The 25503-nt window shown below is 33.6% G+C and overlaps 1 protein-coding gene across 2 annotated transcripts in view; it reads right to left on the bottom strand.

The window, feature by feature from the left end:
* Nucleotides 1-678: 678 nt before the first annotated feature.
* LOC149487533 (inactive tyrosine-protein kinase Dnt-like) overlaps nucleotides 679-25503 on the bottom strand; it is a 46334-nt gene continuing 21509 nt past the window's right edge. For both annotated transcript variants that reach the window (XM_089696123.1, XM_089696124.1), the window contains 11 exons: nucleotides 24880-24995; nucleotides 23950-24080; nucleotides 17103-17289; nucleotides 13666-13793; nucleotides 12436-12551; nucleotides 9287-9464; nucleotides 6783-6945; nucleotides 4704-4847; nucleotides 3684-3843; nucleotides 2815-2951; nucleotides 679-1810 (listed from right to left, as the gene is read on the bottom strand). In XM_089696123.1, coding sequence (XP_089552249.1) covers nucleotides 1699-1810; nucleotides 2815-2951; nucleotides 3684-3843; nucleotides 4704-4847; nucleotides 6783-6945; nucleotides 9287-9464; nucleotides 12436-12551; nucleotides 13666-13793; nucleotides 17103-17289; nucleotides 23950-24080; nucleotides 24880-24995 — 1572 coding nt within the window. In that variant the 3' untranslated portion in view covers nucleotides 679-1698. The remainder of the gene's footprint in view (nucleotides 1811-2814; nucleotides 2952-3683; nucleotides 3844-4703; nucleotides 4848-6782; nucleotides 6946-9286; nucleotides 9465-12435; nucleotides 12552-13665; nucleotides 13794-17102; nucleotides 17290-23949; nucleotides 24081-24879; nucleotides 24996-25503) is intronic.

Genomic DNA, 25503 nt, shown 5'->3' on the forward strand with positions numbered 1-25503 from the left:
ATATCCTATACTATGGTCAAAAATTAAATTCCTTTTGCATTGACTTCATATTATATACAATTCCTTAATTTTAATGTGGGTAGTTGCATATTTACACACGTTAAAGATTTAAAAATAGACAGGAAATTTATTTCTAACGTTCATATTGTGGTAACTTATATCCGCAATTTCTGACATTAATTAAGTGTATCGTTGATTAATTTTATTAATACTTCTCAGTATTTCTTTGGTAATATAACCTTAATAAATAGACATTGAATTAGATCTAAGAATTCCAAGAATTCCCGTTCTTAGAATATAAATGGCCCTTAATAAACACCGATTCTGTTATTTACATTTCCATTGTTTCGTATTAAAATGCTACTTAATTTAACATACAGTTTGATAAAAAATTACTTTTTATTTTATTATAATAGATACCTACCTAATGTTTCGCTTTTCAGCTGTCACCGACTTTTGTTTCAATACAAAATTTATCTTTGTCTATTAGTCTTAGGGCCGATTTTTCAATGCTTGGTTACAACTTATTCGTCAAATAATTTATAAAACTACCATCTTAAAAACGTACCTATTCTAATTGTCCATATTTGACAGTTTACGTGACATTTTAATATTATCGTGTAATACTTTATTGGCCGGATAAGTTTTAACCAAGCATTGAAAAATCGGTCCTTACAATAGTTAATTCGTTAATTGTTTTTATATCTGAGAAAAATCGATTTTGCATAGATTAGGATGGTCCATGCAAATTGTGCGTTTTTCATAAAATCATGAAATTTAAAGTGACCCTCGACCGTCAATATCCAATTGGTCCCCCATGACAGCGTAAAAATTATGATAAAAATAAATAAAATAAAAACGTAGCACGCAGGCACTTTGGTACTTATATTCGTTAAAAGATCGGAAATAAGATTTGAGTGAAAAAGCGAGACCTTTTAATATTTTTTTTGTTTCATAATAACTACAGTTTGAGAATTCAAAAACAAATCAAATTAAAACAATTATTTTTAAAACATTATTCTTTTCAAAAAAAGAAAAATATTATCGATAAGAAATGTAACTGGAGAATTGGATGGTTTTTGTATTCTAAAAAGCAGTTACAATAAGAAATAGCATTACAATTTTTCACTTACAATAGATTCAGAATACAGAAAGACAACACTAATTATTATTAAATCAATATTTTCATGCTAAGTAAAATATACTTTATAATGAGAAATGATTTCTGACTTTTAATAACCTGAAATGTTCAGACTAAGATCAAAGAGCCTTATTACAAAGATTAATTTTCAAGACCAGAACTATGACGGCTTTTTATAAAATTTAGTAAAAGGAGACTTAAATTATAGCCCAGTAGATTTTAAATATTATAAAACGATTTCAAAGACCTATTCGTTCAAAGCAATTAAAAATCTTGTTGTAGACTAGACTTTTGATCATAATATCGAACATACTTATTTCCAACGCATTCACATTTGCTTTTTGATGATATTATGATAAATGAAAATTGGAAAAATTGTATGTAAAATCTATTGAGCATAATTTGACAGAGCAACATATATATTTTTTCGAAACAAGAAAGCTTAGGATAATTATATAAACTTCGAAAGAGAACACTTTCGAAAATGGAGAAGAGCCAATTATTATTGATAGAGATACAAAAAATGTGTATTCAGATAATTTGGTAGAAAAGCTGAATTAAATATAAGTGCTAAGCGCTTGTCTAAAGTCATGAAGGGCGGCGAGGAGTTGCGGTGCGAGTGGACGAGCGGCGGCCGCCATTGTCCAACACCAGCACATTAGACCGTACCTTTGTAGGGTTATATTTTTAGTATGAAATATCTATTAAATTTGTAATAGAAATGGTGGTTTTTATTGAAGTGAAACTTCTTTATCGGGGCTGGACAAAAATTGAGTGTACATTTTTGCGTTACGCCGTACGCGTGACATTTTTGCGTTACGTCGTACGCGTGACGTTTTTGCGTTATGCCATACTCGTGACATTTTTAAGGTCATAAAGAAGTTTCACTTCTTACGTGTGTACTCTAGTACACGCATACATTTTTGAAGTGAAACTTCTTTATCGGGGTTGGGCAAAAATTTAGTGTAACATTTTTGCGTTACGCCGTACGCGTGACATTTTTGCGTTACGCCGTACGTGTAACATTTTTGCGTTACGCCGTACGCGTGACATTTTTGCGTTACGCCATACTCGTGACATTTTTAAGTCATAAAGAAGTTTCACTTCTTACGTGTGTACTCTAGTACACGCATACATTTTTTTTTATGTAAAGTGTTCTTATTAATTAAGAATCAGGAGGAAGGAAGTGCGTATAGGTGGAAAAGGATGGAGGATCTGGAACCGAGCGTTTGTTGCCGTGGCACGTGGAACATTTCGTTCAGTTCCCGTAATTCCGCCACGGAATAGATATGAAGAAAGGTAAGGTTAGGTAAGTTTCGGTTAAAAAACAAGCTATGCTGTGTTAAAACGCCGCGGCCGTGAAGGTTAGGAACAAAAACAGGCTAGGATAAAATAAAAAGAGTAAGTTGAAGTTCAAAATAAGGTTAGGTTAGTCGCAAAAAAGGTAAGTTTGAGTTCAAGAAAGGTTAGGTTAGATTCAAAAAAGCATTTTATTCTGTTTATCTCAAGGTTAGGTTAGATTCAAAAGCTTTTCAAGGTTAGGTTAGTTTGGGTCCAAAAAAAGTTAGGTTACATTCAAAAAGCACATTTTTATCATCAGCAACACTCACAGCTCATCGGGACAGTTGTTAGATTCAAAAAAGCTTTTTATTTTGTTTATCGGCAATACTCACAGGTCATCAGGACAGCTGTGCGGCTGCGCGGGCCGGTAGCCGCCCGCGAGCAGCGCGCCCACCTCGCCCGCGTCCAGCTCGCACAGCGGGCCCGCGCACAGCGTGCACAGCTCCCACAGAGTTACCCCGAGAGACCACTGGGAGATTATATAAGTGTTTAATAAAAATAACTATGTTAAAAACAACCCACTTCAAAAACGGAAAAGAAAAAATAAAAAAAAGACGTGTGGCACTCGGGGACTGCCGCGGTAAGGCTATTGCATGCTACGCCTTCAAGCCACACCTCCGTGCCCGTCGGAGTGGGGGGCGTGAGGTTTTTTCGTTGCGGAATTTCTGGATTCGGTCCCCGCGCTCAAGGCCCGCGATAGAAGCTATGCAATAGCTTAAAATACTTGATATTATTAATTACTACATATTATTCAGATGTGCTATTTATAAAATAGGTTTGAAGTCAGTGCCAAACACTAAGCTTAGTATTAAGCCCGATTGCGTGAAAAATGCACAACTTTTTTTATATATTTGAGCGGGCAAACGAGCTTGTGGAGCGCCTGATCATAAACAAATCCATACACGTACAGAGGTGCCTCTGCCTCTTCTGGTGCGTTGTCAACTTCTAGATATGAAGGTACACTCCCTTTTTAAATACAGTCATAGGTATTAAAAATTTCGTCATAGGAAGGCTATTCCATAATTTGGTAGAGCGTAGAACACAGGTAGAAGTTATGAGAAAATCGCACTGTATGCCAAAGATTAGAGTGGCGACCATTTTTTATATCAAAAATAAAACAATAATTAGAGAAAAAAAAGAAAGGTAGCTTTTCAATATTCACTATTCAAGCAAACCATTTTTCATTTCACAAAAGTCTCACCACATCAGACGCAGTAGTATACTGGTTGTGCAACAGTGACTCGGGCGCCATCCACTTGACGGGTCGGTTCTCGTTGTCGCCGAGGCAGTGGTAGTCGTCCGGGAACAGGTCCCGGGATAGACCAGTGTCTGTCAGTTTCAGTCTTAACTTCTCGTCCACTCTGTGTGGAGAAAGTTAAATAATAGCTATAATTCAATCAAGTAGGAGAAACCTTTTCAAAATTTTGACTTTGCCAGTATTCGTATTAAGATCGTATTAACCAGAAAGATCTTGGAGGTGAAAAAATGCTATGCAAAAAATTATTCTGAAAAAAAGTTCTTAAAATCTTTCATTACACAACAAGAAGACTGGCCATCATTAGGCTGAAACGTACATTAAAACAGACAATTTTCATCAAATGTTAGGGAGCCAGGTGCAAATTTGGTTAACTATTTCCTCTCAAGAGATAATTCGTCAGACGCATGAGAGTATAGTATTATAAAGCCTCGTGAACGTCAGCTGGCGCTCGGTTGGGGGGGTGAGCGGTTGTAGCCTCCCACGCACATAGGAAAAAAAATACATTCATTCATTCATTTCCTCTCAGCTAAAAATTTGTCAAATTGTAGCTAACCCAATATCTCAACGAAAAAAAATAGTCAGCTGGTTACAACATGGTGTATTATACGTCAGCTGGTGTCTCGAACATGAAAGTTAAATTTAAAGAAAAATTTATTTTCCGTTATTTCCTCTCAAACAAAAATTTACCTGATGATAGCTTATATGTAACAGTGGATAAATATATATGTCAGCTGGCTGTATCTTGGTGGAAAAACCGTCAGCTGATACGGGAGGCTACAACCGCTCTTCCCCCCAACCGAGCTCCAGCTGACGTTCACGAGGCTTTATAATACTATACTCTCATGCGTCTGACGAATTATCTCTTGAGAGGAACTTGGTCATAAAATCTGCTGCTGGCTCCCGGACCATTAGAACTATCCAACTCCTACCATCAAATGCATTTCCTTCATAACTAGAACTTACATGCAATTCCTAGCAGCTACATCCGCATGTACGATCCTATGCAAGTGCAAGTAAGCGAGGCCGCACGCGATCTGCGCGCCGAGCTCCACCAGCTCGCGGGTGGCGGGCGCGGCTTGCTGGCCCACGCGGCATGACGTGAGGTATCTAAGAGTTTATCGTGTTTTGTAGTGTTTTGGTACAGTATCACTTGTATACAGGGTGTAATCGTTAAGTGTGCACAGGCGCTTTTTCCGTAAGTATTACAGATAACAAAAAACTTTAAACTGATATCGAAAGTACTTAACCTAATGAGTAAAATGGCCGTAATAAATTTTTAAAAATAAATCGAGAAATATCAAAAAAATTATCTTTAAACCCTCCCATACATTAAGTATGAAATATGAATATCCCATACATTTAATATGAAAGATTTTAGCTTTCTTTTTCTTTTTTGGTTTTCTGCTTTAATTACTTCGCAAATTTGAAGTGGCATTTTCCACGCTTTTTCCGGACATTTTCACGCATTTTCCGGATATTTTCCGGGAATTTTCCGAGCATTTTCCGGGCATTTTCCGGGCATTTTCCAGGCATTTTCCACGCTTTTTCCGGACATTTCCACGCATTTTCCGGATGTTTTCCAGACATTTTCCGGGGATTTTCCAGGGATTTTCCACGGTTCTACCGGAAATTTCCACGCATTTTCCGAGCATTTCCCAGGAATTTTCCGCTTATTTTCCGGGAATTTCCCAGGCATTTCCCAGGAATTTTCCGCTTATTTTCCGGGCATTTTCCAGGCATTTTCCACGCTTTTTCCGGACATTTCCACGCATTTTCCGGATGTTTTCCAGACATTTTCCGGGGATTTTCCAGATATTTTCCGGGGATTTTCCGAGCATTTCCCGGGATTTTCCAGACATTATCCAGACATTTTCCGGGGATTTTCCGGACATTTTCACGCATTTTCCGGATATTTTCCAGGCATTTTCCAGGGATTTTCCACGGTTCTACCGGAAATTTCCACGCATTTTCCGAGCATTTCCCAGGAATTTTCCGCTTATTTTCCGGGAATTTCCCAGGCATTTCCCAGGAATTTTCCGCTTATTTTCCGGGAATTTCCCAGGCATTTCCCAGGAATTTTCCGCTTATTTTCCGGGAATTTCCCAGGCTTTTTCCGGGGATTTTTCGAGCATTTCCCGGGGATTTTCCGGATGTTTTCCAGACATTTTCCGGACATTTCCCTGGCATTTTCCGGGGATTTTCCAGACATTTTCCGGGGATTTTCCGAGCATTTCCCAGGGATTTTCCAGACATTTACAGGCTATGTCAGGGAAATGTCCGGAAAATGCCTGGAAAATTCCCGGAAAATATCCGGAAAATGCGTGAAAATGTCCGGAAAAACGTGGAAAATGTCACTTCAAATTTGCGAAGTAATTAAAGCAGAAAACCAAAAAAAGAAAAAGAAAGCTAAAATCTTTCATATTAAATGTAGGTATATGGGATATTCTTATTTCATACTTAATGTAAAGATAATTTTTTTGATATTTCTCGATTTATTTTTAAAAATTTATTACCGCCATTTTACTCATTAGGTTAAGTACTTTCGATATCAGTTTAAAGTTTTTTGTTATCTGTAATACTTACGGAAAAATCGCCTGTGCACACTTAACGATTACACCCTGTATATGAGTGTGTATGGTAATATCGCTTGTTTATACGAGTGTGTATGAATGTAGACACTAGTGTGTATAATCCTATGCAAGTGCAAGTAAGCGAGCCCGCACGCGATCTGCGCGCCGAGCTCCACCATTATATGCGAGTTTACTGATGTTTTGTATTGCTTTGATAAGAGTGTTAATGTTAGTCAGAATGTTTGTGCAAAATAATAAATATGTAACGCTTTGTGAATTGTGATGTATATGTTTATCCGTGACCACTTTCACTTATTTCTTTCCGATAATTTATTTGTTCAATGTGAATTTTGTTTCCTATATGATAGTATGATAAATGTGTCACAAAATAAATCTACGTTTCGTTAAATTTTTTATTAATTCAAAATTCGACTCATATTTTATCAACATTCACATAATCACATATTCTTACCTCTTAAGATTAGAAGAGTGCGAAACACAGCAATACACTAGTAGTGGTTTCCTGGCTTCTTCCGCACAGGCGGCCATTGGAGATAGAACATTGTTGTGAACCAAACCGAAGAATCGTAATCCTTCTGCTACAAGTAATGCAGCTTGCATTGCTGATGCTGCGTCTATTGATTAGAGTCAGAATTAAAATTTAGTAGTTTTATATATTGTGTGTATGTATGAATTTTGGAAAAAGACAAGTGTTAGAGAAAATCTATACAGGGTGTCCCGTAAGTAGTGGACCAACGGGTTATGGGGAGTAGAGGGACTTATTATCTAACAAAAATACAAAAATTTATTGTCCTAACCCATAAAGTTTTTGATTTATGCTTTATTTTCAAAATTTGATAAAAATATCATCCACGTAAGCTTAATATGAACTTTTACCATTTCTGTTTTTATTTTATTCTTATTTTTTTGTTCAAGGTTGTTAAGAATACATAAGTCTTCCTAATTAAAATGATACTCAAGCATAATTAACAACAACAACAAAATTAGACCAAAAAATAGGTAAAATTTTACGTTTTAAAAATTACGGACTGAAGTTTGAACAAAGCTGGTGTAAAAAAAATGTATGGTGACCCTGTGAAACTTTATTTTAAAAACTTCTACATCTCATACAAATTACAAAAAGGTATAATTGTGTGGTATAAAGTATTTAAAAAAATGTTAAATTGGCGTACAACATTCAAATTAGAAATTATCAGGTAGTCAACTCATTAAGTTATTCCGAGAATTATTGCCTTTATGGGCGCGCGCTGGAATTCTTTTGTATTGTTTCTGGCCTATCATAGACGATACTTGAACCCACTATTATTTTCTTTGACTTTCAACTATTTCAGTGACTTGCTTATAGCTCGGAACTACATGCGTGTTTAGCTTGAATCTGTCATTACGATATTATTCTTTGTTGAAGTGCGCTTGAATTGGACACTGATTTTGCTTGTGATTTGGATGTTGTTCCACTTTGGTTTTTTGAAGGAAAATTCCTAATACATACACTCCACGTGAATATGCAGAAAAATGTTTTTTATTTATGGACTCAGTGATGGAAATGCTCGACAAGCAGCACGTGTTTATCGTGAGCGTTATCCCAATCGGGATTGCTATCCTGATAACCGATTTTTTCTCAGAGTAAATAACGCATACCATGAAGGTCGTATTCCTGGAATTGGAAATCGAATAGGAAGACCCAGATCAGTCGATGATCGTCTAATATTGACAGAAGTAGAAGAAGATCCTTCAACTAGTACTCACCGTATTGCTAGACGCACTGGTGTACCAAGAAGTACAGTGCATCGCATATTGAAGAGAAGTGATTGGCACCCGTATCATGTACGAGTGAGCAAGCATTAATACCAGGTGATTATCAACGACGAATTAATTTTTGTCGAGAGATGCTTGATGCTTGGATCAAATTTTTTTTAACTCAATAATTTTTTTAACATTTCTGCATATTCACGTGGAGTGTATGTATAAGGCAATTTCCTTCAGAAAACTAAAGTCGAACAATATCCAAATCACAAGAAAAATCAGTGTCCAATTCAAGCGTACTTCAACAAAGAATAATATCGTAATGACGGGATCAAGTTAAACACGCGTGTAGTTCCGAGCTATAAGCAAGTCACTGAAATAGTTGAAAGTCAAAGAAAATAATAGTGGGTTCAAGTATCGTCTATGATTGGCCAGAAACAATACAAAAGAATTCCAGCGCGCGCCCATAAAGGCAATAATTTTCGGAATAACTTAATGAGTTGACTACCTGATAATTTCTAATTTGAATGTTGTACGCCAATTTAACATTTTTTTAAATACTTTATACCACACAATTATACCTTTTTGTAATTTGTATGAGATGTAGAAGTTTTTAAAATAAAGTTTCACAGGGTCACCATACATTTTTTTTACACCAGCTTTGTTCAAACTTCAGTCCGTAATTTTTAAAACGTAAAATTTTACCTATTTTTTGGTCTAATTTTGTTGTTGTTGTTAATTATGCTTGAGTATCATTTTAATTAGGAAGACTTATGTATTCTTAACAACCTTGAACAAAAAAATAAGAATAAAATAAAAACAGAAATGGTAAAAGTTCATATTAAGCTTACGTGGATGATATTTTTATCAAATTTTGAAAATAAAGCATAAATCAAAAACTTTATGGGTTAGGACAATAAATTTTTGTATTTTTGTTAGATAATAAGTCCCTCTACTCCCCATAACCCGTTGGTCCACTACTTACGGGACACCCTGTAGATACAAAAGTTACTATTAAATTATGTGATAATTCGTCCAAATAAACAAAAAACTTACTATTTACGATACTTATAAAGAAATAAAATCTTTAGCTTAACTTAAATTCCAAATGATCTGAAAAACAAGTGTATCATGATACACTATCGAATAAAGTAAGGTATAGCTCGAGTCTAACTCGACCATAAAAATATCCTTATAAATTAAATCACCAACCTGACACAGTCTTAACAAGCACTTCTTCATACGTATCGCCCCGTTTGAACACGCCCTTATATATTCTTCCAAAAGTCCCTTCATGGACGAGTATTTCCAAGCGAATGTTGCAGCGTGGTGTTGTGAGCAGGCGCAGTTGTTCCGCAGGGTCCGTCACTCGGTCCTTTGTTATTGTTTGCTGTTGTTAGTGAAAAAGTATTGAAAAGAAACGATAACCTATATTGAAAGTATTATAATGGAAATAATATTGATGAATACATTTTACTGATACGCATTTTATTAAAGAATAAACTATAATTTTCGAGATTGATCACATCAACAATACGTAAGACAGAGGAGAGAACTCTTGAGAACAACTAAAATTTAAGTTACAATTGAGTGTCGTAATTCGTAGAACTGCATTGAAATTAGTGTGACACTCATTCTACGAATTGCTTTGATAAATATTTAGAGCCCAACAGATCCTCTGCGACACCGGTCATCAAAATTGTTTCCATTCCCAGTATTATAAATTACTTACAATATAATAAATAATACAAGGAGATGACCACTACTTGACACTTCATAAATACAATAAACCTGTATTTTCCACACAAATTGCACGTACTAGATCTCTATTTTCAAAAGATTAGATTTCTGTAGACATTTCACCAAATCGCTGTGGTCTGGCTGACGTTCCAATTACAGGGCGATATTAATGATTGTCTTCAGAAATTGCAACCGGACTGGCAGTTTTTTGATTAACCTAAGGCATTGTACGATACAATATTGTGTATTTGCAGTTTCTTGAATGTCATTCAAGTTTTCTTTGGATATGTTGACGATAGAAGTGTTTTGCCAAGGATATTACACATGTCATGTTGTCCAAGGGACTTCTTCAAGTATTTGCAGTAACTACAATTTTTGAAGTGAAAACTTCTCTAGCGGCGTTGGGTATAAAATCTTAAACTCGCGTCAGGATACGTGGCCTGATCGAAAAAGTGTAAGACGGATTTTTTTTAGCCCTTAAATTCCATGCGTAAGACGGATACCATTCCAAAATATCAAACATGCTCTACGTTAATAATCAAGTTTTCACTTCTGCCGGCACTCCCGGAGTGCAACCCGTCTTTTTTTATGGAGATGATTCGGGGAACGTTTTTAATTACAATTGATTGCTTCATGTATTCATAAAAAGGTAACGATATCTAATCAAGTTAATTAGTCCAGAGAGCTAACTCGATAAGAAGAACTCAGTTTCGAAATTATTAACATCTTGAAGTAGATTGCAATGATTCCCAAGAGTCATAATTAACTTGAACTAAGAAAAAACGCTTAATTATACACTTTAATGCTTCGATAATTTCTGTACATACAGCGCAATCTCACAGCTATCTTACTTTAAAAACGTTTGAGCTTCGTTAAAACTTGACATAGCTTCTAGCGATCTTCGTTAACGCCTCCGTTGAACACTAATTCATATTTCCTCCCAAGAATTTCAACGTTGCGTTAAATTTACGAACAAAGGGGGTTGCAAATTAAAAACGTTGCTTCGTGCCAAGCCTAATAATGAAAACATAGGATACTGGATACGCTATTATAATAAACTTATCTAGTATAATAGCTATAATAGGTTTTTACGTATTTTTCACGTCCAATGTTTTACGACCTTCAATAGTTTCAAGTATTGCGAACTCTAAATATGTTTCCTGAAATACCCTTTTAGTCGTAAAATGTTCCACTCGTTAAAAATAGGTAGTTTTACATTGATTAACGCTGAGTTCGTTTGAATGGCACTTTAAAATAATTAAAGCCTCAATCTCGTTATTTTTCATTACCCTGATAAAAACAAACCTTCTAGAGCAACTTGAGCTTTGCAATATCTTGAGCGAAGATTGCTAATTATATTACGTTTGTATCACCTGAAGGGTGTTGCAGTTAAAATTGGATCTCTAATGAGGTAAAGGGCCTCATTTCACGCGCAATTCAACGTCCGCTATGAGAAGGTAATTTTTAAAAACCTTTGTTAGATAACTTCGTGTTTTATCCTTTGTGGCCTTTAAATGGAGAAATATTTTAGCTATTGTTATTAGAAAAACAGATTTTCTTTTATGAAGTAAAGGTGTATACATTCGTAGGATAAGGTAAATACAAGCCTCAAATATTGGTAGATGATCTTTATTTAATTATGACAAATAATAATATTTAATTGGAGCAACTATGGAGTTTCTTGCCGGTTCTTCTCCATAGATACTGCTTTCCGAATCGGTGGTAAATGCAGTAAAGAATATGTATTGACGTTTCAAAAGTGCTTCTCGAAGAAGTCTAATTGAATAAATTAATGTTTGAGTTTGAGTTTATGTATTTGACTACGCATATGTAACTGTAAAATAGGGCTCAAAATGAATTAGCATGTATCATTATTAGCAGATTTCAATAGAACTTTCAATTTCGAAAGTAGACTACAAAAAACTATAGCAAGTTCTCAATTTTCTAATTATTTTTCTGGTTAAATACGAACCATTTGCCATGTTCACAAAATAACAGTCATTTCAGTTCATATTCTCATTATAAACTTCTCTTAGTTTTGCATAAACTTTTTTAATAAGCATTTGCAGCGTTGTTTGTGAAATGGAAAATGTTAGTCGTTTTACTAATAACATTCTAAAATAATTATTAATATATGAAATGGCTCCTCGATTAAATAATTGTGGATATCATATATTTAATGGTGAGATTAATTATTATGGGGATCGGTTTAACCAAAGATTAACAGACATTGCGGCGTAATTTATTTACGGTTATGGATGATAGAATGGATTTTATTTTTTTCTGTGATTATGAAAGATAATAAAATATTATATCCGTAATAATATAAGTAGGCTTTTTGTCAATTTCTGCACGTCTGATAACTATAATTATAATCGTGATAGTATGCTGCTTTATTCTTGTGTATTAAAAATCTCCATTTCTACCATATAACATACACATCAAGCTATTTATGATTTATGAGAATTATCTCACAAAAAAATAAAAGACACAAAAATAGGCTAGGATAGGCTTAAAAATAACGTTAAAATTTATGAAACTGAATTCAGTATTTGACAATTTTTTTAATCAAGTTACATAACAATCTCTATGTTAATTTATATCAATATATTGAAACTTACCTGTGATACATGCGTCAAGTTAGAAGCCGCATAGTACGAAACCCTGGACTCCGGTTTAGCGTACACGTGCTCTCCGATATGGGTCGTCGCGTATGGCGATGGGGATCTTCTGCTACCTATTTTGTTATTATAATTTAGTTTTAATATTTAATGTATTTCTAGATGCGCTAATGAATTATGATTTCGGAAGGTTAAACAAGGAAGTTATTTTTGAATGAATATAACGAATAAGTGATGAGAGTATGACACAATTATCTTCACTCTTCAGAAGTGCAATTTTTTTATGGGTCACAATTAAACAGTATTGGATAATAGTATTTTTAAAGTAAATAAATAAAAGATTTTCCAGGATATTCAGTTCAATATAATACAACGAATAAACGCTATAATTAATAAAACAAAAAATGTTATTGTTTCTTGCGGTGTCGATGTTACTCAATAATACCAAAATCATCGATACAAAGTATTCAGCTATTGAATATAACCTCGTTAAAGAAACGCGTATTATTTTTACAGATAAGTAAAACTTTTTTAATATTTTGAAATAATTTTTAAAAATGAAAATCAAAAGATAAATCCGCTTGTATTTAATTACACTTTCGTGGTGTAAATGAATGCCGCAATACATGTATCATCCATTTTACTGAATCCAATAATAAGTATGAATAAAATTATATTATGAGATAAAATGAATATGGTAAAATTATTTAATCGCTGAATAATGACGGAATAAAAGAGGTTAAAATGGGATTAATTTTTATTAATAATATGTGGTGTATTGTTTAACTTGAGCGAGTCAATAAATCGTATTATTTTAAACGTAGATACATTTAACATTATAGCATGTATTATTAACTATCCTGTTTATCATCTAATTGTATTATTATTAAAAATAAATATTTAAGTAGATATATTTATGTCGTAATCTATGATCGCTATAATTATGAGATACTGAATACTGAATAGTAATTTTCTACTCTTTGAACTTTAATTTCTACGGACTCACTCTCGACTCCACTACATTATATTACATTTTCTGGTAACATCTATTGAAGGAAAACTAGTGTTCTTAAAATTCAATCGATTTCCTAAACGATTATAAATACCTAATAAAAAATCTTAAGGCTCTTTAAATTGAATCTCCATTTGAACTCAAGATACCTACGTTATTCTATTTTCTAAAAATTCACACTTACTAAACAAAAATTTTGTTCTCTTATGTACACTTACCGAAAGGAAACTTATGCAGGCTGGCAATCGTAGCATAAGAGCCAGTGGAACTGGGCGGGCGGCCGAGAGTATCAAGTCGTAGTAGGACATTCTGGTGACTGCCGTAGGCGGCCGTCGTGTAGGATGTACTATGGAGTAAGATTGTTTTTATGAAAAATTATTAAAAAAAATCCTTTATTGGGTGTATAATATAAATTTTCCAAATTTCGTATGACATAATATTTTGTCTTATCTGAATATATTCAACATTGTTCTTAAGTAAGATACATATAATTATTATAAAAGCAAACAAATTAAGAAGAAATTTTCCAGCCGTTTAAAAAATAATGTTTTATTTTCCGTTAATTGGTAAAACTAAAACAATTTCACTCTAGAGATGGTAATTGACTTAATTTTTGTTTGTGTTACTATCAATTACTTTTCGAACACAAAAATACGTATGTACAAGGAAAAATCTATTTAATTAACCTAATTTGAAAGGTCGCAATTTGTTTTAATCAATTACTTCATTGGATAGCAGTCAATCAATTTATTTCACAATCAAATTCGAATACACTTATATATTAGAAGCAATAAACATATAGGCATACATACATTAATATATTACATTATTATGCATGGGTTCATGAACTCACAATAAGAAGACCTAATCGATTTTGATTAAATTTAGCACGGACATAGTTTATAGTTTAGACTAGCTTAAAATGTCAACTATTATAATTGTTTATTTAACAATTTAATGTACCATTACAAATTACAATACATAATATTGAAAGAAATGGAAAACATGCATAGCACATAAGGCAACCTTATCGCTTATCAGCGATCTCTTCCAGGCTGCCCAAGGTAAAGGATAATGAATTAATCTTCTTATATATAAAAATGAATCGCAAAATGTGTTGGTAAGCGCATAACTCGAGAACGGCTGAACCGATTTCGATAATTCTTTTTTTATTATATTTCTTGAAGTACGAGGATGGTTCTTATGTAGAGAAAACGTAAACATGTACCACGGGCGAAGCCGGGGCGGACCGCTAGTGATATATAATATCATGGACGAATAATGATAATATACAGTATTTTGAAGGAAAAGCTAAATTAGGGAAATATTTATTTAAAATAGTTTTAAAGGAACTTTTATAATTAGGTACTTATTGAACTTACATTTTTTCATTGTATAAATTAACTAATATTAAGAACACTTGAAATGTAAAACATGTATTATTAAGGAAATCAAAGGCTTTTTTAATTATTTATTACTTATTGAACACTACAAAAACCTTCTAAATTAGTGAGGCACAATGACTATCCCATGAATAAGTAAAACAGTTTCTATTCACGAAATAATGACGAAGCTCATTCGAACAATAGACATTGTCTAAAACCGAACATGGCAATTTTTCATTGTACTACATAAACCTTGCAATTAAACGTCGCCGGGTAATTTATTATGTATCGATAAAGCCTCCTATCATCCATCAAGTGAAGAGACAAGGGTAGCTTCCATACAACTACAAATATTAACAAGTGTTGAGTGGCAGCGACTTTTGTTTAGACGTCGCGTCATTTTGTGGTGTTCGTTCTTTGTGTTAGATAGGCATAATGATGTTTTTGGTATTTATTCAGATAAGAAATTATAGTATGAACTATACTATGTAATTTACTATGAAAATGAAGAGATAATTAGTCATAAAGTTGTTTTATTTGTTGTTAGTAAAGAGTCATTAGACAGACAATCCAGTAACACACGTTTAACAATCTACAGATACGAAAAAAAATCCAATAAAAGGAATTTCACCTAAAAAATATTAGTTTACTACAAACTTTGTTTTTCTCCAATGTCATTTTAATCTACACACAAAAAGTTCATTTATTACTGATAGACCGGGAGATACTGACACAAAATTTCGAGTCATTTGTAACAGGATGGCGGTTCTACAGGGGTCTTAGTACGCAATGACAAAAAGAAAAATGATGGTGTGAACGCTGGTACCGGTGGGTTAGTCGCGTGGGCGTTAGTCGAACTCGTCGGAAAAATAGCGAAAGTCAAACGATTTGTAACACAAAAATTTTAGAATTTACCGATAGCCCATAAAAAAGAAGTAGGCGGTAGTGTCATGCCATACTTTTCCGGTATGACTTACAGCCCGCCATACCGACGCGAATGTGTTGATTTAAAAAAAACAATTATTCAACCATTTGTACCAAGCTAACTTTTGCACAGGTAACCATCGTCGTGCAGCCATTTACGAAAATCGCCATGCCATACTTTTCGGACGATTCCAAATGGTCGTCATACCGCCGAAAATCTGCAAAATTTTTTTATTTCGCCTATCTTTTTGTACCAGTATTGCATTTGGCTTTTTGGAGAGTATTTGATAAAATGTGACCATTATTATATTTGCCATACTTCCAGTAGGGGGAAAAAGTGCTGTCATACTTGAAAAATAAATTTATTATTAATTTATATAAGTGAAGATTTCCAACACCTAGATCTTTGAAATTTTGTATTTATATTTGTTGATCCTCAAACTTACAGGAAAAATAAGTGCCATACTGTTACAAATCGTTTGACTTTCGCTATTTTCCGATGAGTTCGACTAACGCCCACGCGACTAAGCCGCCGGTACCAGCGTTCACACCATCATTTTTCTTTTTGTCATTGCGTACTAAGAACCCTGTAGAACCGCCATCCTGTTACAAATGACTCGAAATTTTGTGTCAGTATCTCCCGGTCTATGAAAATTTTCCCAAGAATTATCATTTACAAAAATTTGTTTAAAAAAATATTATAATCTCATAACTTACACCAATCACCAGGTCAATCTAAACCTGATATTGTGTACAGGGTAAAATGGGTTACTAAAACGATCGTACATTATATTTAGCGCAGAAAAAGGAAAATGTATTTTTTCTTTATATTTTGCTACAAAATATGAGATTAAATAAATTTACTCTTATTCTAATATGAAGATTTTATCAGTTTATCGAATGTCATATTAACAGTGGTTTACCCTATTGCTTAAATCAAAACGTATTGCAGCCACAACGAGCCAGATTCAAGATAAAGCATTCCCCTCCCCATTTATAAAATTCATCCTCCCTTCATAGTAGTTCTCATTAAAGTTCGGATAATTTATCTTCAATTCAGTTCAAAAATTAAAATAAAATGTATCTAATAAGTGACAGGGAAACCAACACCACACAAGTACACACACCTTTCTCCTCCAAGGTATTTTTACAGAATCATAAACATCATCATCTTTGGCCCTTTATGTTCCTATTGCTAGGATACGGGCCTGCCAAGCCGTAATCCAACACGCTGGCCAATTGCGGGTTTGCAGATGTGATGTATCTTCGAATTTTGATTCTTCGACATATCATTCATTTCCTCACGATATTTTCCTTCGCCATTACACTGTTATAAATCCACTTACTGTATAGAATCATGGTGCCTTGCTTTATTCCCCCGCTTATACAGCGTGCCCACTGCTGCCGCGCCGGCCAGCAGAGCCAACGCGGCCGCCGCACAGCCACCCGCCGCGAATAGCACACCGCCGGTGTTGCGGGTGGCGTCGCCCGCGAGGCGGGCTGTCTCGTTGCGAGTTACTATTGTGGATACGCCTGTAATTCGTTTGTTAGTTAGTTATATTGGAATGTAGGTATGTATCGCATTAAAGGTTGTATTTTGATTTATTGGTATATCGTTATAGATTTAGAGAGATCGCACTCATTGCTAAATTATAGACTATTACAAACGTTAAATATCAACTAGGTACATCCTCAATTAATTGAATATTCACTTTATTAGAATATCTGCGAATCAAATAATTGTGAATATTATATAAGTGCCTATGATAATCAAAATACGATAATAATATCATCAAATCTTAATTTTCAATTAAAGTAAATAATAAAAATTCATAAATGAAACACACACCTGCCATTGTTTATAAGTGTTACGTAAAACTACGTTAAAGACGTTGTTAAAATAAACACATAACAAAAGCGTTATACAATCTTATTTACATCACTTAAAAAGCTTTTCTCGACGACGCTGCCATAATGATATTAGATTGAAGCCGACTAAATGAAATATTAGGGATAATAGAAAAACTTTCAACGGATAGGGAGGGAGAAGTTATATCCAGGGGGGTTACTATGATGTCTTACAGCAGTATTCTTACCAGTGTGGGAAAGTGATGGCGCTAGACGATCTGTATAGCGCTGTCAATTTTCCACTCTGGATATAATACTGCTTTAAGATTTCATGGTACGGGGGCAGGTACGCACTCAGATATCAACGGTTATTAAATACTTCCCCTTGTCTGAAACGTCTTCAGGTGGAAAAATTACGGGCTATCTATAGACTTTAATTGAATTTTAATATTGAAGTAAAATTTTATGAAGATCTGAGAATTGACTTCACTCTGAGTTTGCTCATAATGAAATGTTTGTTTCTCAAGTGAATATAATTTTAAAGACGGTTATAGGTACGATGGATTTGATAATATTTATTCGCTGTTATTTGAATCAGTATAAACTCTTTACAGCCTATCATTAAATAGTTATGTAATTGTTTGTCAATCAAACATATCATATGATAATTATTTCTAGTAAAGCACACAAGGCAGTTTGCCTTATAATGAACTAGATTTCCGCCCGCGGCTTCGCCCGCGTTTTCAAAGGAAAACCCGCATAGTTCCCGTTCCCGTGGGATTTCCGGGATAAAACCTATCCTATGTGTTAATACAAGTTACCCTCTATATGTGTGCTAAATTTCATTGTATTCGGTTCAGTAGTTTTCACGTGAAAGAGTAACAAACATCCATACATCCATACATCCATACATCCATACATCCAAACGAACTTTCGCCTTTATAACAGTAGTAATTAAGATAGGCGGCGTGGTTATCTCGGAAAGAAAAAAATAGAACTCATAGTGGAATTTATTATGTTTCACGAGTATTTAATGGATTTTCTCCACAGCCTACTAGATTATAAACTTGCTGTTATTTTTAACATATTATAATAATGACAGAATAAACTATCAAAATGTTTTACTGGTATTTATTAGAGTATGAGTAAACAAAGAAAACAAAAACACGCGTAAAGATTCAGAAATACATACAAGGAGAGTGATATTTCCTCGCTTTCCATCCGTTTAAGGTTCTCAAGAAAACAAGGGTCCATAGCAAATACTATTAGTACAGGTTCGGTTGAAACAATATACTTCAGTGTAGTGTTTGGTTAGAGAACATTTTATATCACTCGTGAGATAAGAAAGGGATTTGTTGGAATTAAATAATGAATCTTGAGCTCGCAGTAAAGCTTTTCGTACCTTATCGAATACAAATGTCGCTTTTAAACTGAGAAAATAAAGCGTTATTTTATTTATCAATGCTAATGCTAAGCGTTAAGTGTTGTACATAATTATATTAAAAAAGACGTCTAGAAAATTCAACGAAGAGTCTTCTTTGTATCATAAAAGAAGAGATTAACGTTTGAATAAACAAACAGTTTTTTAGATTATTCATTTTTACACTAAACCCTGTGTGTATTTAAGTTCCAAAATGAGAGTTGAGTTTACTAATAAAAACTATAAGTAATAGTAAATCATAATCGATGATATATTGTGTGTAATGTGTACCTATCATTAATTTGCGTTATTGTGAAGATATCATGACATTATTGCACTAAGTAGTATCATAATTGCCACTCATTTGTACCAAAATTAAAATTATAATTTACTACGTGGAATTTTCTAGACCAATGCAGATGCAAATTTTCACAAAGTGAAAAACAAAATTTACACGGTACAGCGGATTTGCGTTAACTAGCTGTATTAAATCGGGACTAGGTAAAATAAAATAAATGGATACAAATTTTATATTTGCAATGTAAATTTTCTTTATGGACTAATATTTTTTGATACTATTTTATATGTCTCTATTTATGTGAAGTATATCTTATAACACATCTTATACAAGCAATGTTATAAGACCAATTGATAAGTTAATTTCATGTTACACCTGATAACTGAGTTTTGAGAACCTCCTCCTTTTTGAAGTCGGAATAAAGAGCTTTCAAAATCGCTCAAAACAATTAAAGCTTTTGCATATGATCTCAAATCAATCAACGAACAAAATGATATTCCTATTCACTCCTTTATATCAAAAGGAAAAAGGAAACGTTTAAACACATAACTAGCACGCAAACATCCCGCCTGTTCAAATTGTACACCGTTGCAATAAAAATTTGATAAAACACACAATAAACTCGACGCTTTTCAGTTGAGGGTACGAAATTTCCAAGTCAAATAACAGAACAATAGAACAATCGATACTTCCTTGTAAACACATTAAAATGGGGATGCGGAGTCTTCAGGACCCCTCATAATACGTCTTCATCCCTTGCAAAATATCCTGTTGCGTCTACACAATCGTCTACATGCTAATAACGGAGGGAGTGATTTGTGGAACGTAAACTTGTATCAGTTGAGCGAAAAATATTAGTAGGGGTTCGCGAGTTTAATATTAATATTGGCAAATTATTTTGTCGTGAACGAAAGGTAGGTTTATTAAGCACTAGCTGTGCTCCGCTGTTTCACCCGTATTGCTCCGCTCTTGTTGGTCTTAGCGTGATGATATAATATAGCCTATAGCCTTCCTCGATAAATGGGCTATCTAACACCGAAATAATTTTTCAAATTAGCATAAAAAAAATAACTATTTTTTGCTAAAAAAATACTATATTTATTCTGTTTACTTTTGTTGGTGAATACACATTAAAAGCATACACTTTGCTCATAAATAAATAAGAACACACATGTACATATTTTAATTAATTACTTTTTTCATTTAAATATTTCTTGCGTGTAAAACAACAGTTTAAAATATCGCCGACCATGAAAATTGGATGAGTTATTGAATTAATTTGTTTTCCCAATTAAGATAAGGAAAAAAATTGTATTTGATAAAAAATTTACACATTTTAATACACGTGCAAGTTTTATAAGTTTAACCAAAAGCAGCATGAATAAACTAAACGTTCTAGTATTATATAAGGGTTTAATCTGCCACACTAGATAACAAGTCAAGTTTAACGAGCTTCATATAAAACCCAATAATAATCGTTCGCTATAAAACGCCTCAAGGGAAAACAAGGTCTAGTGTAATAAATGAAAATACGCTTTGCATGCAATTATTATAAATTCATGCCAAAATAGCGCCTTTATGCAGCGAAGTTGCGAAATATCGCGACAGCATAATCAAGATCTTCAAACAAAACGCTCGACAGCAATATTTAATCGAGATTAAACAAACACGAATCGATGTTTCGAAATCGATTTGTTATCAGATAATTATATTCGAATATTGTGTAGTTGTAAGCTTTTCTGAATACGATAAAAACACCCTTGCGCGTTTCAAATTTATTGTTATTATTTCTGCAGACGAAGTGTTCGGGAAAAGTTCGGTTTTATTGCTTTATGTGTTTTTAGTATACAGCCAGTTGTTATTAAAGTGATTTGTAGGAGGGGAATAGGTATTTGAATAAGTCCGCGAATTGAAAGCATTGATTTTATAAGATGAGTGGGATTTTTTATGAGATTAGTTTCTTGTATATTGCTAATATTTATGGATTCTTATAAGAAATAAGTAACTTGGAAAGTCTATAAAAAGTTATTCTATGATTTGCATGTTTTTTCTTCATATTTTATTCGTATCGTGTTCTGGCAGAAACTAATAAGCAAATGGATTCTAAAACTTATCTACACTAATATTATAAAGAAGAAAACTTTGTTTGTTTGTTTGTTTGTTTGTTTGTTTGATTGATTGTAATGAATAGGCTCATAAACTTCTGGACCGATTTTAAAAATTCTTTCACCATTCGAAAGCTACATTATGCACGAGTAACATAGGCTAGGTTTTATCCCGGAAATCCCACGGGAACGGGAACTATGCGGGTTTTTCTTTGAAAACGCGGGCGAAGCCGCAGGCGGAAAGCTAGTATTATATAAAGTGCATTCTTAAATTTCAAAATAATTTAGAAAAGTGGACCGCTTCGTTTCAACAATAAACTTTTAAAGGTATAATTGAAGTAGAAGCTTTACCTAATTTAGATGTTCTTTCCCATATAATATTTTGTGGTTTTTCTTTAAAAATATAACCATTATTCTCAATACAATCCCAATTACATAAAACCACAACCCTCTTTCATAGAATTTACAATTGGAATGCCCATAATTCATCACATCAAAGCAAAACAATATGATTTTTCTTCATGAGTGACTCGTAAATATATTGGGTCTGGTTATTTGAAGTGGTTAGGAGGGTGGAAACATAATATGACGGCTAACATAGCGTGGAGTGTTCGATAATCAGATTTTGTTAACCTTTAAGAATGGACGTCATTTTTTCTTAACACTACTGCGGACGTGGAGTCTCACAGGCTCCTATATGTACATACTTTTTTTTTGAGAATTTGATATAAGGTTGCTTTAAAGCTGATTGGATATTGAATTTAAGGGATTTAGCAATAAAATAACGTGCTTATGTAATCAACTTTTATTAAAAAAAATATAGAAATGTAAAAAATAAAAAATCGTGACACTTTTAAGTCTAAATTTACTTAGGCTACATTTTTAGATATTAAAAACAGCCAAACTTATGACTATAACAAAATGAGTCTTTTTTTCTTAAAATATAATATATAAGGAACCAAAAACACAAAATACCTACTTCAGGTAACTAATACAAAAAATTTTGACAACGGTCTAATAACGCTAATTTATTGGCAGTCAGTGCACAAAGGTCTAGAACATTGGAGACACACAGGTTTCTTGCACCCAACACAAACATAGGTAGTTATCCTATGTTTTTTCGCGGGACAGATTCTACATGCTCTTCTGGACCCTTGAATGGTTTCTTGATCCGGGACACCTTCTGTAACCATATCATTACCTAAAAAGCGATTCATAGTCAACCTCAGTTCTCTTGGCAATGAAGTATTTATAACACGTCTTTGCACATGAGGCACTACAAGCACGAGTGCTAGTTTTTTCTTTAAATTTCCTCTTTCCACAGCTTTTGGAACTGTCCGATTCTTCTCCTAGGACCTGGTCCGGTTCCCGGTCCTGATCTTGGTCCTGATCTTGGTCCTGATCATGGTCCTGATCTTGGTCCTGATCTTCATCACTGTCACTCTCATGATTTTGTATTAGTTCGGACTCCAATATAAAAAAAAACCTTCAATATTCTCTTCATTGTCAGACTAATCTGTAGCTAACAACTCACTCACTTTTTGTTCGAAAGTTGGATCAGCGACACGGAAATTTTTTGCGCAGGGCCCTGAACAGAAGTCGTAGACGGTAGTTTTGATGAAAAATTACCGGCATTATTTATAATTTGATATTTTGTACTACAAAATCTGAAACAAACATAATCGCCCTTATAAAATATATTATATGACAACAATGGACGTGTAGCCTGACAGGCTCCAGTCCATTTTTGGATGGTTATTACTCACGTAATATTCACCGGACGACACAACCTCCTCCCTCGTTGGTAGTTTGGCAACTAAAACAAAAGCTACTGAGCCGCTCAATCCCGGGGAGCGGGGGGAAATAGGTGAAACTATGAAAACGTAAACATTGAGTAGCCTGTGAGACTCCACGTCCATACTTAAAGGTTAATGACTTTATGACTATCATTTTGAATCGTTTGTCTGTACAGAATATTTAAAAATACCTTAATTTTTAATTGGGTTGTTATCATCAATAAATTAGTTACCTATTATTTATACGAATGAAAATTAATTTAGTAATACAAGATAATAAAGATAGCACATCATACAATTTGGGAAGTCATAGTTTTTAAATTAATCTAGTTTGGTATAGAATTAGTATAGGCACGAAAACTTTTTCATGTATTTTAATGTCTGTAAAGTAAAATCTTTCAAACTCAAATTCAAACATTTATTTATTCAATTAGACTTCTTCTAGAAGCACTTTTGAAACGTCATTACATATTTTTAACATTTACCACTGATTCGGAAAGCAATATCTACGGAAAAGAACCGGCAAGAAACTCCACAGTTGCTCTTTTTAATCATGTCAGTTCAAACGTTTTTGTTAAGGTTTCAGAAATATAAATTTACTAATAACTAAAAAAAAACTTTATCAAAATCTTATTTAGTTCCCTCCATAATACTGAACAATCCTCAGCCTCACATTTCAAACAGATATCAATTTTAAATATAAAAATGAAAAGAGAAACAACTTACCAGCTAAGCAGATTTTATTCCTCTTGAATAACAATCGAACGTCTTTATTCGCGCGATCCGCGGAAGAGATATTCAACTGTATTGAGACTAGAATCTCTTCGCTTACAACTCCCGTGCAGGGGAGGCGCACTCTGTAATAAATGTTAAGTATTTATATATATAACTAGCGGTCCGCCCCGGCTTCGCCCGTGGTACATAATATTTACATTTTCTCTACATAAGAACCATCCTCGTACTTCAAGGAATATAATAAAAAAGAATTATCGAAATCGGTTCAGCCGTTCTCGAGTTATGCGCTTACCAACACATTTTGCGATTCATTTTTATATATAAGATTATAATACTTATAATATTTAATTATTTGTAGGCTGGGAACTGAGATGAACGAACACCAAAAAAAGTTTGTCACTTAGGAATAATTTCTTCTATTGTCTTAAAAATTCTCAAAATCTACAATACAACTGTATAGTTATATCATTTAATTATAATTATACATTAGGTAAGTACCTAACATTTTCATTGCGTCAGAAAGTCCAAGATCAACTTGTACATTAATGAAACATTTTCATACAGAAAACATTAGTATTTTACAAACTCGACAAATTTATTTTTAGTGTTACTAATTTCAAAATATATATTGCAAACATTATACGAACAAAAACTAATACCTACCTATTTAATTTATTTCATTTTTATGCTTATGTGTGACTTGCATCAGAGAAAATAAAAAGACGGGTTGCACTCCGGGAGTGCCGGCAGAAGTGAAAACTTGATTATTAACGTTGAGCATGTTTGATATCCATCCGTTTTACGCTTTTTCGATCAGGTAAGGAGTCCTGACGCGAGTTTAAGATTTTATACCCATTACAGAAAAAGTGCTCAACGCCGCTAAATAAGTTTTCACTTCAAAAAATACAACATATTACATACCTAAAAGTCTGCAACGTGGTCGGCACGAAGCCTCTCTCGGAGATATTAACTTGCGGCGGCAGCATGGCGCTCCTTGCCGCTCTGACGTCATAGTCTATAGCCATCATGTATGGCAGCTAAAACAAATTTACATATTTATATTGTGTGTTGAGATTCAGTGTTTATGGAAGAAATGTTTGTGGAATATAGATTAAATGCCAATATTATACAATGATAGAGTCTTGGCATATAGGAAAAATACATATAATAATAGAATTAAGTTTGGGAAAATAATTAAAATTAAAATAAGTAATTCGTAATACGGAAATAAAACCGGTGTAGTAGTATAAATCCTAAACCTTCCCCTTTATACAATCTTTTAGTATAGTAGAGCAATACAAGATTTATAAATATAATCGGTTATAGCATGCAACCTTTTATTTAAATAATAAGTAACAACAATCACGCTGACTTTAGTTAAGGGAATATAAAATAATTTTATTATAAAAGAATAAAAATAAATTCATTAAAAAGATAATTTCATTAAATACCTACTAACTCATTTATAAAACAAAGGAACTCAAGAGATGCTCTGTAAAAACATAAACTGATTCTTTATAAACGGGAAAAGAAATTATTCTCGTG

The sequence above is a fragment of the Colias philodice genome, chromosome 6, assembly GCF_061535455.1.
Source record: "Colias philodice isolate Cphi_HAF_F1 chromosome 6, ilColPhil1 Martin Lab GWU primary, whole genome shotgun sequence".
Taxonomy (NCBI): domain Eukaryota; kingdom Metazoa; phylum Arthropoda; class Insecta; order Lepidoptera; family Pieridae; genus Colias; species Colias philodice.